Raw genomic sequence first — 16569 nt, forward strand, 5'->3', positions numbered from 1 at the left:
TTCTCTCGGACAGACCATATAGTTCGAAACGAGCAAACCCCCCCTTTTCAATCAGTTGCGCTGGCGCTTGTGAGCACGCTTAGGGGATGGATCCGTTTCAATAGGTTTAATTAAAACACTGTTTACACAAGTGCGCACGCTCTACGTATTTGTTGTTAACATATTTGTTTTAGTCGTCATTGCTTTAGCTTCAGCGCAACATGGGGTGGTGAAACATCGATCGCACTAATGATTGATCGGACTAACGTACATTCTTACAATTACTAATGTTCATTCGCTCAATAATGCTAATAATCACTTAATTTTTCATTCAAGAGAACTATCTTTTTAAACCCCAGCATCTCCAACATCCAACTAATAATGATATAGAAGACGACATTTTAAATGTTTCGAAAATTATAACTTTTCCTAAAAGTTAAAATTACTAATTTTTATCAGAATTTTTGAACTGTATGGTTAAAGCGGGTTGTGAATGTGATAAAATAATATTTTTCACTAAGATTGTTTAATATTTGAAAATTACTCCCAGTCCCAGAGGACACTCAGTAGTACACCACAGCACACTGCAGACTAAAGTATAAACAGCTGATTCGAAACCCTTTAGTTCTGTTTCAAAACAAAATTATTTTTCCGTATTTTTCGGTTGTCCTTCTTTGTCAGTTGGATTGCAATGAATGAAGATATTTTTCAAGGTAAATAATGATTTATAATTAGATTTTTGAACATTTAGTTTATAATGTGGTGTTTAACATATAAGGCCGGACATCTATGGCATGGTTTTTTTTATTATAATTCCGGTCCTCGTTGTAAATATATAGTATATATTAACAGTAAGCTTTCTTTTTACTTTTCACGACTGTCTTGGAATAATGCTTTACAAGATAGATTAAAAAAGTTCCTTATTTTTGAATGGTTCAATAAGTTTTAGGATAAAAATAAGCGAAAAATATAAAACAAAAAATTTGAAAATTATTTTTTGTTATAAAAATTCATTAAATCTTAAAGAAATGACCTGAATCCGGATCCGGATCCGTATCAAAATTAAATGGATCCTAAGCACTGCCAGGAAGGATGAGTATGTATTATATCCCAGGAAGGATGAGTATGTATTATATCCCATAAAGGATGAGTATGTATTATACCCCAGGAAGTATGAGTATGTATTATATCCCAGGAAGGATGAGTATGTATTATATCCCAGAAAGGATGAGAATGTATTATATTCCAGAAAGGATGAGTATGTATTATATCCCAGGAAGGATGAGTATGTAATATATCCCAGGAAGGATGAGAATGTATTATATCCCAGGAAGGATGAGTATGTATTATATCCCAGGAAGGATAAGTATGTAATATATCCCAGAAAGGATGAGTACTTAAAATATCCTATAATATCCCAGGGAGGATAAGTATGTTTGATATCCCAGGAAGGATGAGTATGTATTATATCCTAGGAAGGATAAGTATGTATTATATCCCAGGAAGGAAGAGTATGTATTATATCCCAGGAAGGATAAGTATGTATAATATCCCAGGAAGGATAAGTATGTATGGTATCCCAGGAAGGATGCGTATTAATTATATCCCAGGAAGAATGAGTATGTATTATATCCCAGGAAGGATGAGGATGTAATATATCCCAGGAAGGATGCATATTTATTATATCCCAGGAAGGATGAGTATGTATTATATCCCAGGAAGGATAAGTATGTTTTATATCCCAGGAAGGATGATTATGTACTATATCCCGGGAAGGATGAGAATGTATTATATCCCAGGAAGGATAAGTATGTTTTATATCCCAGGAAGGATGAGTATGCATTATATCCCAGGAAGGATGAGTATGTATTATATCCCAGGAAGGATGAGTATGTATTATATCCGAGGAAGGATGGGGATGTAATATATCCCAGAAAGGATGAGTACTTATAATATCCTATGATATCCCAGGAAGGATGAGGATGAGGATGTATCTGGTGAAGAATATGCACCTTGGGATGATCTGGGAAAAACTCCTCCCAGGACCTTTATGGCAAGGTTAGTCTGGGTTCCTTTAATCGCAGTTAGAAATTATAAATTAAAAAAAACACTGTATTGTAAATTTGGTACTTTTACCCAAAAATTCATTTATTTTCCTAAATTTAATGAAAACAATCGAAAAATATATTTTACATCTGGGGACATGATGATTTTTTAAATACCCCCAATTTTATTTTTAGCTTTATCAATTTTGGGAAAAGTATTAAAACGATCTCTATAATCTCAAAGGTTTCTATTCAATTGCTTCAAAAATCAGGCACCCTGTGTCAAAGTTAAAAAAATATATGCCCCTTGGTAAACGGAAAATTATCTCACTGTTCTCAACATTAAAAGGAACTATATAAATATAATGCGTCCTGTTCAAGAAAAGCCCGATTCCCAATATTACTTGTTAAACTTTTATTAATTAGGAAATACCATTGTATTTTAATCTTGGAAAGGTAAATCAGATTTTTATCAGAAAGTCTGGTTTAGCAAAATGATAAATTTTCACGATTTTGATGAATGGCTAAAAGGTTACGTTTTTGAAACAGACATGCTTCCATTTTTGAATAGTGGATTGATCTTGATTTCGTCTTAAAGTTCCTTTCGTTTCTTTCTTATAGCGTACTTTCATGTCCATGTAACGATTGCCCTTTGAAATCTAATCAATACTGTTGACGATATTATCTAGGTTTAACAGTTTTTAATTCTGAAAATTCATTTATGTTTTCCTGGAGTAGAAATGTGCATGTCGCGTTTGTAGAGAATCCACAGTTGAAAATTATGATTTTACAAAATTATGAATATTGACATATTATTTATACTGATCAGACAACGCTTTTATAGGGGTACTGTTTGGACTCAGGAATTGCCTTCTTACCCAAGTAACAATTTTGCAGAAAATCCGCGGAAATTCCCAGGAATCTTTCCTGGGAATCTTTCCTGGGAATCCGCGAAAATTCTCAGGAATCTTTCACAGGAAAATCCGGTGAAAATGTCGACAGCTTTTCCCAGGAATTTCTCATAACCCATTCGGAGGAACCAGGTCCGAGGAATTTCTTGTAACCCATACCGAGGAATTTCTTGTAACCCATTCTGAGGAAATTCTCGTAACTCTATCAAAGGAATTTCTTGTCCTAAGAATTTCTCAGGAATTTCCAGAGAATATTTCTGGAGAAATTCTGAGGAATTTCGTGGGGAAAAATTCCCGGAAAATTTCTCAGGAATTTCTCGAAACTGAGTCTCAAAACTGTGATCCCACAAAAATCTCTCATCTTGGGGACCAATTCTAGGGAATTTCTCGAGAATTTCCGAGGAATCAGTTACAGGAAATGATTCTCGAGAAATTCCTTGGAAATTCCTTAAAGAAAGTACCCACGGTTGGTGAATCTGGGGAAATTCCTCACTTTTGTTACTTGGGTAGCATTGAGGGCCACTTGAAATTACGTGTACAGTCCCTTTCAATGACAATTATTGTGTCTAGGCATCGTAAATGGAACACGGATAAGAAGAATAATAGAGAGCTGGACAGGAAGGTGACGAGGGGTTGGATACGCAGGGATGGTGGGAGGAGTAGAGGAGGAGAGGTTAAAGAGTCCCCTAAGGCTAGGACGAGAAAATTGAAGGTACAAAACCGAAATAATAACAGTAAAAATATGGTTCAAACAGTATAAAAGGGTAAAAATGGTAAAAAGAAAACTGTAAAAACACTATTAAACTGTATTAAACGGTTAAAAACGGTTAAAACAGGTTACAAAAACCTTATTTTACGATTACGAATTTTGACGCGGTTGACAAACGTTTTAAAAAGCTTGATCTAAAGTTAATTAAAAAAAACTAAAAAACAGGAATTGGTCCAGCTATAACTTCCAACATTGAAAAAAAAACCTGTTGGCAAAGCTTTAAGAGAGCAGTTTTTTTTAAACCGTAGGAAGCCAAACTATTATTTGTATCATCTTTTTGGTTTCTCCCATTTTTTATGGTTCTTGATTTTAACTCAAAGAATCTAAATTGCTGTCTTTGTTAAGGAGGACAGTGTACAGAAAAGAAGCAGCTACAGGGATATACTTAGAGAAGAAGAGAGAGAAGAGGAGCAAAGTAAGAAATCATTTTTAATTTGCTTTTCCTGAAAAACATTCCTGTTTCTTGTTTAAACTTTGCTGATTCATGTGAACAATTCCTTGTTTCCTCCTAAAAACTTTCATGTTAACTGTGATAATTTTTCTGTTTCCTGCAATAATTTTCCTTCTTTCCTGGGAACACTTTCCTATTTTCCTGTTCCTGTTTCTTCAAAAAGCTTCCTGTTTACTTTAAAATAAATTTTGCTGTTTTTTGCAATTGCTTCTTGTAAAAACTTGGTTGTTTTCTTGAAAAATGTTTCTGTTTCGTGCAAAAACATTTCCATTCCATTCATAATCATAAAATTATTCCCCCTTTTTCCTTAAACTATGCTATTTTCTTTAAAACCTTTCCTGTTTCTTGTGAATACTTTGAGTTTCCTGTTAAATCTGTCCTGTTCAACTAATTACGCTTGCATTTTCCTGGATAAGTTAGCCACTTCCTCTGAAAACTTTGCCGTTGCCTTTTTAAACTTTTCCATTTCCTGCAAACACTTTTCAGACCACTTGAAACTTTTCAATTTTATTTAAAGAATTTCGTTTTATTTCGTATAAAAACTTTACGGTTTCCTTTCAGAATTTGTTTACGACATCATAAAGCTCTCTGTTTTTGCTTAAACTTTGTTAATAGCATTTTCACTTAGCAACGGAATATCTAAGGATTTATGGTTGACTTTAAAAATTACTTTTAGAGATATGTAATCTTATTGTAACCATATTAGATCTTAGTCCGAATTTAATGAATTTGAGCTGCGTCTTAAATCCGCCAAAAACCGGTTTCAATTGAGCGTCAGCTTAAATCTTGAAACTTTGAATACAATTTTAAGTGGAAACAACCATATTTGAGCCGCGTCTCAAATTTAAGTCGCGTCTCAAATTCTTTAATTTCGGTCTCTCATTGTTTTAATGCTTATAAAGACCTCAAGCTGCTATGAGCACATCTTTTATATTTTAAGTAGTAAACTCGATTTGTTTGTTTGGATTTATGATCATAACTCACGAACTCATAGACCAATTTGCCTCAAATTTTTGTTAGGGGAACTCGGTAGAACCACGGGAACATTTTTAGCTTATAAGTTCTAAGTTGAGTAGGTGGATTTTTAGAGCGAAAATTTAGTTTTAAGGCTTGGTTCCCAAGTTTGCTGCTTAAATTTTTAAAAACACGTTTAAACTTGATCAAATAAGTATGGGAATTAACAGACGATATCAAAACATTCTAGAAATTTGTATGAAACAAAAACATTTTTTAAAAGCTTCGCCATTTAAAGATTTCAAACAGACAACATCTAGGACAGCTGAGGGATATATTTGTCTGTTAAAGGGACTGTCATTGTATTTTTAAGAGTAAGTTTTAAGATGGATATTCTAGATTCACAGTGGTACCTTTTAAATCTTTATTTGACCAATGGTGTAGAGAAAAAAAATGTGTTTAATTGTGATAATAATCTCCCATTCAATGAAATGGGCGATTCATTTTTGTATTAGAAACCACAATTGAAAATAAAAAATCATTTAAGATTTAAACCTGGATATTTTATATTATTCTTGACTAGACAAAGTTTTTAAGGGTATCGTTGTGCATGTGACATATTAGCTCTATAATTGGAGAGTAACTTGAAATTTCAACCACAGTCCCTTACTAGTTCTTTCCAGGGAATAAGAATAATGGGAAGGGAAATGGCGCTAATCTGGCATGAGCAGACGAGTTCGTTATTACACACGCACATTCTTTTGGTACAGACACACAACATGACTACAGCCAAGGAAATTCCAGAACGATGTCGTCAATTATAATCAAGCTTGAATAACGAGTAGTTTTTTGTAAAATTTAATCAAATTATATTCTTTGCATGCAAATTTGGCACAGACACACATACCTGACATTTCCGCCCCTGGTTCTTTCCTCCACAAATGTTGAATTCTATGAATTGAAAAAAGGAGGTTTGTTAGGTACAGCAAGCTTAGTGTATCAGGTTATTTGAATGAGAAATCAAAACAACCTGACTTAGATAATGAAATACCCCAAAACATTCCATACATACTTATTTATTAGGCTTCAATGTTATGAATAAAAAAGATAAGGTTAATATACTGGTAGCATCTGATCTGTCTGTATATTTGCTTACGTGTTATATAGCAAACGTTGAAACGGCTAAGCAATCTGGTGTAATTGTATTATTTTTAAAGGGGGGTTGTGTTGTCAATTTATGATTTTTAGAAAACTGATAAAACCTTTATTTTTAGCTTAATTTTTTTTACAATTTCATCATATTTCTTTGTTTGTGGCGCAAATTATCTCTGGCTGGTCCAAATTCCTCTTAAACTAATATCTCTAATTTGAACCAAAAATAACCCCCCCCCCACCCACTTTTTTTAAAATTCTTAACGCAGTATTAAAACCCCGGAAAATTACTTATTCTCTCTTTTAGATTAAGAATATATGTATTAATGAAAACTAAGCAGAAACTAGTTGGGATGTGAGTAAACAACGACAATACTATGTAAATACTAGGTTTATTTACTTTCTATAAAAACAATGCATTCCGCTCAGTAAACAATGAATGATAACAGGAACTATCCCTTAGCACTAAATCTTCGAGGAGAATCAATGCAAATTAAAAGGACTGTAAAGGAAAAATAAAAGGGGGTATAGGCTGAAACCTAAGAATCTCAGGCGTTGAACGATGCCTATAAGACATCTATCTGATGTTCCTGTCTCAAGAAATTGACATAAAACTATGTCAAAATTATACCAAAAAGTATATTTGTAAGATAGACGTCAGTATCACTTGACCAGAACTCCCTCAATGACAGTGCAGTATACTGGTCACGTGATACAGACAGAGGCATGTTACAATAATACTGCACTGCCATTGGCTGGAGTGCTGGTGACATGGTCTGGATGTGTAAATAATATTATCAATTATATCTATTAAAATTTTAAAATTATTAAACTCAAATAATACTTCTTGTTTTTTCATTGAAAGCAATAAAATTTTTCTGAGCTGTAATTTGAAATTCAACCTGAAACTCCGTCTCAAATAAATTGGAAGTATCCCACTCAACATTTCTCTTGAAATTATTGGAAAACTAGCAGGGGTATATTTTAAACATTTAAAAAATTAATTTTAATATAATTTTATAAATTAGATTTCTGTTCTGTAAAAAAAAGCTTATTTCTTCTTGTTGTTCGTGCATAATTCATCATGTTTAATTCATCATAATTCATCCCCCCCCCCTACAACTTCCCCCACTGCTATGGGAATAATCGCTATGGACTGAGCTTCGGGGTATAGAAAAGTGTACTATGAAATTTAACTACTTTAAAAATTAAAAACTTATTCAAATTGGAAAAACGAACAGATAAGGCCCCTTTAATCAATGAGAAAAGTTAAATACATACAGGAGGGGCATTTTCTGAAATTATCTCTCTTTCTCTCTATTCATCTATTTGCTCTTCTCTGTAAAAACTAGTGTTTACCCCATACAGAGAGAAACCTCAGACAACTGTTGATATTAAGAGAAGAGTTTAGTTGTATTCTATACTCAGTACTCTTCACTGTATTCTATACTCAGTACTCTTCACTGTATTCTATACTCAGTACTCTTCACTGTATTCTATACTCAGTACTCTTCACTGTATTCTATACTCAGTACTCTTCACTGTATTCTATACTCAGTACTCTTCACTGTATTCTATACTCAGTACTCTTCACTGTATTCTATACTCAGTACTCCTCACCGTATTCTATACTCAGTACTCTTCACTGTATTCTATACTCAGTACTCCTCACTATTACTCAGTACACTACACTGTATGATATACTGTTGAAATTTTGTACATATTTGTTTTTTAAAAAATTTAAACAATATGTCAATTTGGATATTTAATTTCACACACTTCAATCATATTTTATTTTTAAGAGATTGTTGTTTTAAATTAAAGAAACCCTCCTTTTAAAGAGAGGAATACCTGATTCACAACAATTCTCTTAAAACCTTTATCTGATCAATTTAGATGGAATATAAGCTATATTGTTTAAATGTCTTAATTTACATGGTTTTCTGCATTAGAAATGCTCAAGCCACTTATGTAAGACACCACAATAGAAAATAATCAGTTTTCCTAATTACAAACTTACTTTTATGGTATCATTTAATTAGGAAATTCACCTCTATAAATAGAGGGTCTCTTTAAATTACGTTTCTAGACAAGCCAAGAATTGTTTGATTTAAAATAAATAAGCTACTGATAAAAGATAAATTATTAAGCTATCTAGGAATGCTATACAAATAATGGGGTTCAATTTATTTTAAATTGTCACTAGAAATCCAATCATTTTCTTTCTCTAAAGTGAGTGCTAGTAAATAATATTAGGGTGTAGCAAATAAATCCAAATTGACCATAGTATATCTCATCTCTGTACTATATTTATTTTTAATTCGGTGTTTCTTAGATGTCTAGTTTTCTGGTTTAAAACTGAGATAAAATGATGTTCTTCATTGCTTTAAATTCATGTTATTTTCATTGCAGGGAATTAAATTTAAAAAAAAATATTTTACAAAAATCTTCAAATATAATTACCAACAGTGCTGAGTTGGGAACTCTTATACATAGTGTAGATATTGAGATCAATGCTTGATCTAAATTTTTTGTAAATCTTCACACTGAATAAATCTTTCGGATATTCATTTATAAAGAGATCAAGCAGATACGGTGTAAAATTCAAAATTGCAAACTGTGTACATTTAGATCAAGCAATCCAGATTTTTGGAATCCTACACTGAAGTTCTCAGCTCTGATTGTTACAAAATGAGATCTGTATTCTTTTTAAGCTTCCCTTTATTTATCAAATACATTTCCTCTTATCAGTTGACATTTTTTTTTCATAGATACACTGTCATTGTTAAGAAAATGCTGATGTTTTTAAATAATTGAAAAATTGTGTATTGAGAAAATTACACTGAGGTTAGCAGATGGAATCAAAGATGAAGAGAAAACACATAAAGGAATAAGAACTCATTTCTTGATGAACAGTTTTAGGGGTATATATTTCAGAGAGCCAATTTAAAATAAAATTTGACCAAAAAATTAAATGGAAAAAACTTCAAACTTAATGGCCAATTTTTCAGTTTCTACTTAAATCTTCCAAAATCATTTAAAGTATTCCTCCCTGAAGGAGAAAACAGTAATACAAAACTACCATTTTTAGTCTTAGTCTTTTTTAAATTTGCATTTACTATTGCACCTTGGTATCTTGGATAATTCCAGGCCACCAAATCCACCCTCACAGTGCGCCTGAACAAAATCAAGACTTTTGAAATGCCTCAAAAGAAAGGTAGAGTTAAAAAATTTAAGTAAAATCATTGAGAAAAATGATAATACTAGTTCCTTATGAAACCATTTTCAAGGCCAGATAGAACATTTTATTACCCATAAAAATTGAAAGAAAATTAGATTTTGTTTCAAAAAGTATATTAACACTTTCATTTATGTCCTAAGATATTCATAATCAAAGTTTATATAAGGTTACTTCTGAATTAAATATCATGAAACCTGGAAGAGTAAACTATTGGAGTACAAAGGGTTAGGGTGTGGGTCATGGCTTGAAAAATCAAAGGTTTACATCATCAGATCATCAACAAACTTACCTATATTTTCAAATCCCACCAACCTTGTTTTAGAGGCATCTAAAGTCTTGATTTTGTTCAGGATTACTGTCCCCTCTTATAAATTCAATTTTAAAAACTTATGTTACTTTTTCAACTTCTTAATGAGTTTACTTATAAGAGACAATCTACTCTGAAGCTAAAGCTTCTTATAAATAAAGAGCTGGAGGCAGGATATTTCTTAGTCCAACAAAAAAATAAACTCAATGAAAATAAATAAACCTTATTAAAATAATCAAATCTAAATAAATAAATAAACCTAATGAAAATAAAAGAAAACCTAATTAAAATAAGTAAGCCTTATCAAAATAAATCAAACCAAAGAAAATTATTAAACCCAACAAAAATAGATAAACCCAATGAAAATGAATAAACCAAATGAAAATAAATAAACCAAAAAAAAATTTAAAAACACAATGAAATTAAATAAAAAACCAATGAAAATAAAGAAACCCACCAAGATAAATAAATCCAATGAAAATACATAAATCCATTAAAAATAAATACGCATAATGAAAATAAATGAACTTAAAGAAATAAATTAACCAGTTCACTGGATTTTCAAAGGGGCTACATTTTTTAATTCTCAGTAACCAAGTAATGAAAAGGGGCAAAAAAATATGAAATTTGTTATGCTACTTGGAAGAAATTTTGATTTGGCCTAACAAAAAGTGTTAAAGGAGAATACTGAATATACAGATAATTCACTGACACCAATAGGAAACCAGAATACTTACATTCATGTATATATTAATGCTTTTAATTCTCTCCAATGGAATATCAAATACTAAAAAACTTTTTAACTTCAAGAGGACAAAATGCTCTGTCTTAACACGAATGTTAGCCTTGGTAATAATCTTGTTTATGACATTGCAAGAATGTGGAATGAAATTTTATAGTTGCTATTAACTGCACTTTATTTCAAAGAGAACTATGATGATTCATAATTCCATCTTCATCTGAGGACTGAGGATCATTGGAACATCATCCATTTCCTTTCTTTTTTCTTTGCTTTTTACTTCCAAGGTCTTTTCGACCAGCCGTAGTGCAGAAATATTAAAGATAGAAAGATAAATTTTTTATGTAAGAATTAATAAAGAATTAAAACAATATTACCAGACCCAGTTCAACCATTTCTGTTGTGGGCCCATTCAAGCTTAAGAGAAGTGGTTGAACCACGTCTAGGCAGTTCAACCGTACCACCACGCTGTTCATAAAATTTGATCCCAGCCTAAATTTTCATCTTAATTAATATGTAACCACTGTATGTTTTATATCATTATTGTAAAACATTCTCTGTCTCATTTAATTAAATTTAACAAATTTAAAAAGTTTTATTTAATGAAGACACATTTTACTTTAAGGTTATTTAAAAACTTTTCTTTGCAAAGCAATTCATATTTTACAATTGCAATGAAGAGTCATGGTTTCCAGGCACATCAGATTCAAGCAGTAATACTTCAGTAGCATACTTCGAGAATCCTGGGATACTGATGGTGGTTCAAACTATTGAGGATTCTATAGGTCTGCCATTCAATTGTGACAGGGCTTGATAAGATATCAAACCAAGTTAAATGTGGAAAGATGGCTGGTTTCAATAAAGCCTGCCATTTTATTTCAATTTTGTTTTAATACTTTTATTTATTTGTTTTAATACTTGAACAATGCTAATTGTTCAATTTGTAGTTATTCTTCAGTGGATTGTGCAAGATTAAAAATTATAATGCTTTACATGAATTATCATTTTATATTTCACTGGGCGTCACACTTGGGGAATAATCATAATGATAATTTAATTCAGATAATCATTATAGCATGACTTTAGCTTGACTTGGATACGGAGAACAAACATGCTATACCTATGTATATACTTTGCTTGTCTGTCTGTTTGTTTGTTTGTATCCAATAAATGTCTAATGGCTGAATTAGGTGGGCAAAATTTTTTTGTTAGACCTCATGGGACCCCAGGGTATGGTTTATGGATGATAAAATTTTCAAAAAGTTGCCTTAAACTATTTTACTATTTATACAAAGAAAAAATGTTCTCAATTATATAGGAGATGGGCGCAAAGCACCCTAAAAGCCTAGTATCAGTAAATTTGATTTACCCAATAACGGAGTAATGATGAATTCACATGGTACTTCATTATAATATCAGATATACTCCTAAAAGGAACCAGCAATGGTAAGCTCAGTAATGGGAACTACAGAACAACAGAACAACACCGGAACAATAGGCAAATGTCTAAAATAGTACCAATGCAAACTAGCATTAACTGTGCAATATAGAATTGCAATGGCCTCATAAGAGACACTAAACAAGACATTATTATGGAGGTCGTGAATGGCGAGAACATACATGTAATTGGCGTAAGTGAAACAGATCAGAGACAGGGGTCAAATGACAACCTCAACATAAATTCCCATGGTACTCTAAGGAGAGGCTTGGGAAAGAAAAGGAAGGTGGAGGAATACTAACTATAATAAAAACAAGGCCTTAACCATTCATGGTATGAACCTCTATTACCAATGTATCCCTACCTCACAAAAGGTTTATTTACAAGAATGACTGCCAACTTTGTTTCAGCTTTGGATTTGTTCCTAGAAGATGAGTTGGAGGATACACTAGTGTCAGAAATGTCAATTGAAACTTATGGAAAAATCCTAGGTGGCAGTGACCACTCTGCAAAATCAAATCTGGTACAACCACTGATGGAAAACAGGAGGAAGAACCAATTATCGGACCAACTCGAGTTACAGAGGAGGCTTTGAAGCTCTGGTGGTATTGGCAGATTGGAATTCCATGGCTACTGGAGAAAAGTGTAAGTTTCTCCAGGAAATAGCAAAAATTCTCCTGGAGCACCAAAAATTGCATGCAACCAAAAACCACAGAATAGGACCTTTGTGATTGTGCGTAAGTCAATGCATAGACTTCGAAATAAGTTCATTGTTGCAGAGTGGCAGGTTGAACAAATGAAACATAAGAAAACCCTCCTAGTTTTGGAACTTGTGAGGATGAGAAGAACAAAGAAAAGCTTTTAAGGTTCTTCAAACTGGAAGCTAAAACCCTCAGAATGCATATCTTGGAAAAGGTCTGGCAACGCTGCCTTTCAGGAAGACTACATTCAAGACCAACCTTGACTTTCAAGCAGTTCTGGAGATTAGTCAAAAGAAGAAAGGAATGCTAGTAGCAAAAGGGAAATTAGGTACAGAAAGAGTAAGAATAGAATAGATAGTTTTGGAAGATCTGGCAAAAATCTTTTCTGGATAGCAATCAGCAATATTCTCACACAGAGAACAGCTAATGAAAGAGATGAATATAAAACAGCTACTAGGGTGGCAAGAATGGATGAAAGATTAAGTAGAAAGCACATCACATGAAGACCAAGTATGTAAACAAACCCCTGAAATGGAGGTTAAAGCCGTTATAGAGTAAAAGAAGCTGCATAGAGCTCCAGGAGTTGATAATGTTAGAGTAGCCATGCTTAAATATGCAGTACCAAACTTTGTAACCATGCTAATCAAAGCTATTAACAAAACCTTTCAGGGTTTTAATAAGGACCTGCATAAGAAGTTTTCAGACGAGTGGGATCTAATAAAAATTGTTGCATACCTTAAATTAAGCTTTTTATAAAGCAATGTGTTTTTTTCCTGCCCATATCATTGAATACATTATCTTTAGGGTTTATTTAATTTATTTGATGAACTCTATAAAGATTTAATTATAAAATTTCCTAATCTTCCTTAAAAAAAATGAAAAATTTTAAGTAATTATTTTTCCACTTTCTTAATTATAAAGAAGAGCGTCTTGTTTTTCTTATCTCTGTGGTGTTGATAAATTAAGCTTGTTTTAACTGTAAGTTTGCTTAGTTCTAACAAATCCACAGGAAAGAATCCATTCAACGTAAATTTGAAAATCAAGATGTCCACAAGATATAAGCGAATGACTAGAACAGGGCGGAGAGTCACTGTTCATTCTATTCCTAGTTTAAATGAAGGTGGAATTAAGTTAGAGAATTTTTTAAATCAGCACTAAATTTAGTTATTTACTAAAAAAAGAATTTTAGTAGAAATTAAGCAGGAAATCAAAAACACAGTATATGTTATTGATCACCAAGGATAGATCTTCAAGCTTTTAAACCTACAGGCGTTAAGACATTTTTGAAATAAGGTTTATTTGAGCGCTCTGACTAGTGATCTTAGGCGTATCTTACATTTTCAAAAGGAAGAATGTTTAATTATTTATTTTTTGTGGGTTTAAGAAAATGGTAAAAAAAAATATTTTGGTGACTAAACAAAAAAATTTTGATCGAACAAAAAGCTTTCATAATGTCATTTGATTTTAAGTTTTTTTTAATTGCATAATGATAATTAGATGCTTAGAGAGTTATGGTTCTATTTAATAAATTAAAACATGAACAAAGTCACAAATAGGCAAAACACCTTTTTGAAATCAAGTTAGGTTAACGAATGAACGCCAACCTGTATCTTATTACAATGACATGTCATGATCAATTTCATGAGACACTTTTCCGTTTTATTTGTTGTTATATAAATCTGTTCACTGTTGTTTTTGCATGTTTCTTGATAAAAATAAAATTAAAACAAAATTATTTAAGATAAATTTTCTTAATACAGTCAACCATAGATTCATGGATATTCTTGAGAAACTTTGATTTTTTTAAATCAAAGCATTATCTTATATAGGATTCCTCAGAATTTTATTTTTCTGAATTTGATTAAGCTGTTAAGTTTTAAAGTTTAAAGTAGAAGTACATCCCCTTTAATTCGAAAATACAATTAATTTTGTGCAAATTGATTAAGTAATTTTAAGTGGTTTTAAAAATGTGTGATTTACTAAATACCTTTAAAACTTATTCAAGTGGCTTGTAGATTCTTTTTTTCAGCAGAGCTAACATTTTTTTACCTTTAAAGAGAAAAAACTTCCTAATTGTCACGCAAAGAAAGTTTTATTGTTAATGGTGTGATTGTGAATCCTCAATATGTAATATCTTAAATGGAAGAATAGTTACAATTTCGTTCAGCATCCCTTTAATCTTCCTCCTCTAGATGGTGGTGTTCGTGGTAGAAGAGAGGAAGAAAGGGAGGAAGAAGATGAACTAGGTGAGTTGACACTTTTCAAGAGATCAAAACTCAAATCTCGATATTCACTGTGACAACTTTTAAATTTGACAGATATCCCTGCAGGGTAGGATCACCACGTGATATCTAAGAATTGATAAATCCATAGATCTGCACAAGATGAAGATCAATTCTTGATCCTGAGATTCACAACTCAAAACTTCTGACCTCAGAGTTGACCCCCCACCCCTCATTTATAATTTAACTGAACTTAAGAATTTAAAAAATTAAAATTAATTATAGGGGGGAAATAAATTTTTAAAAAATGCGGGAAAAAGTTGGGTTGCATGTTGAAAAAAATTTATTTTCTAAGGCACTGTGTTTAGGCCGAACCAGATCTAGTACGATGTCCCTTGGACCTTCAGGGTCCAGTCTCTACCCGGCACTCAGGCATGCTGACAGCCTTCCTCTAGGTAATACTATATTTGCGTGGCCTGTTTCCTTTGCGCTTTTGTTAACGGCTTACTGGATGAAAACTAGATTTGGTCAATTATTAGTATAATTAATTTTGCTAAATCATTTTTTCATATTTATTAATGATTAAATTTTACATGAATTAATTTAATACTTCTTTTGACTTTTTTGAAAAAAAAATATCTTTTCCATTCTTCGGTGTAATCTAAATGAGGCCTAGAATTGACACTGCGCGGGTAATTAAGATTTATATTTCAGGATACCGTGTAAAGACGACCTCTAGGTTTATGTCCCTAAGCTCCCGTCCTGTCCCTGTTATAGCGCACTCACAGTCCCTCGCTAGTAGTGGGACACAGACCCCCAGGAAACGATCGGTTTGTGACGGACAAGATAGACAAACATTTTACAGGTATTTACAGTTTAAAATCGATTAGGTGAGTCAGTAAGGTCAGATTCAAAGTCCAAGGCTTCGCCAGACTATAAGGTCGACATTTGACTTTAAAATTAAGCACCTTTCATAACAGTCTGGAAGAATGTCACTGTGTGAACTGTAAGTGATGCACAAAGATTACTACTTTTTATTTATATATATAAGCAATTTATTATTTAAAAAACTAATAAACATCCTCATGCAAAATGTTTCATGGACCAATTTACATGGACCAATCTTCAGTGAGGTCTGTTCTCGACTGCAGAATATTCCATTATATCCAGTATACATACACACATATATATATTTGTTGTTCAAGTAATTTTGACTACTGAGGATCGTCATGAGGCGTGAAACATTATGTTTAGTATAATTCTTTTTTAATAAAATGTGAAGCTAAACACAGTTTCGGCTAGTTCCGTCTCCCTGCCATAAACTGGAATTTCTACTAATGTTAATGTTAATTATAAATATCCATCTATACATGTATTTTGTTTTATGGCTAAATATATAATTTAATTTGATTTGATTTGAAATTTTTTGTGTTGTTTAGATTTGTAATTGTTATCCGAGGTTTTATTAGTTTAATCCATTTGACTGATCTCATTCTCATTCAAAAGTTACTGGGCTTAAATATTACATTATATGCGTCTACCCTTTTAAGCATAAAAGAATGCACCGTAATGTTTTTTAAAAGAAAGTTTTAAAATTTTTAAAATTTATATAAAAGAAATCTTTCCTTTCAAATTATTTGATCTGAAAACTTCTTTTATT

At 32.0% G+C, this 16569-nt stretch overlaps 1 protein-coding gene across 1 annotated transcript; it reads left to right on the forward strand.

The window, feature by feature from the left end:
• The first annotated feature begins 1929 nt into the window (after nt 1-1929).
• On the forward strand, nt 1930-15799 carry LOC111702386 (uncharacterized). The gene is made up of 6 exons (XM_023474052.1): nt 1930-2037; nt 3506-3647; nt 4050-4119; nt 14880-14933; nt 15278-15364; nt 15624-15799. The coding sequence occupies exons 1-6, from the start codon at nt 2030-2032 to the stop codon at nt 15797-15799; spliced, it is 537 nt and encodes a 178-aa protein (XP_023329820.1). The 5' UTR covers nt 1930-2029.
• The last annotated feature ends 770 nt before the right edge of the window (nt 15800-16569 follow it).

This window comes from Eurytemora carolleeae, unplaced genomic scaffold (assembly GCF_000591075.1).
Source record: "Eurytemora carolleeae unplaced genomic scaffold, Eaff_2.0 scaffold498, whole genome shotgun sequence".
Taxonomy (NCBI): domain Eukaryota; kingdom Metazoa; phylum Arthropoda; class Copepoda; order Calanoida; family Temoridae; genus Eurytemora; species Eurytemora carolleeae.

What these genes read in the sequence shown, in the direction of transcription:
- LOC111702386 (XM_023474052.1), top strand. An exon ending in AGAGAGAGAAGAGGAGCAAA is followed by an intron (nt 4,120 to 14,879) that starts GTAAGAAATCAT and finishes TTCCTCCTCTAG; the next exon opens with ATGGTGGTGTTCGTGGTAGA. An exon ending in TGCTGACAGCCTTCCTCTAG is followed by an intron (nt 15,365 to 15,623) that starts GTAATACTATAT and finishes TTTATATTTCAG; the next exon opens with GATACCGTGTAAAGACGACC.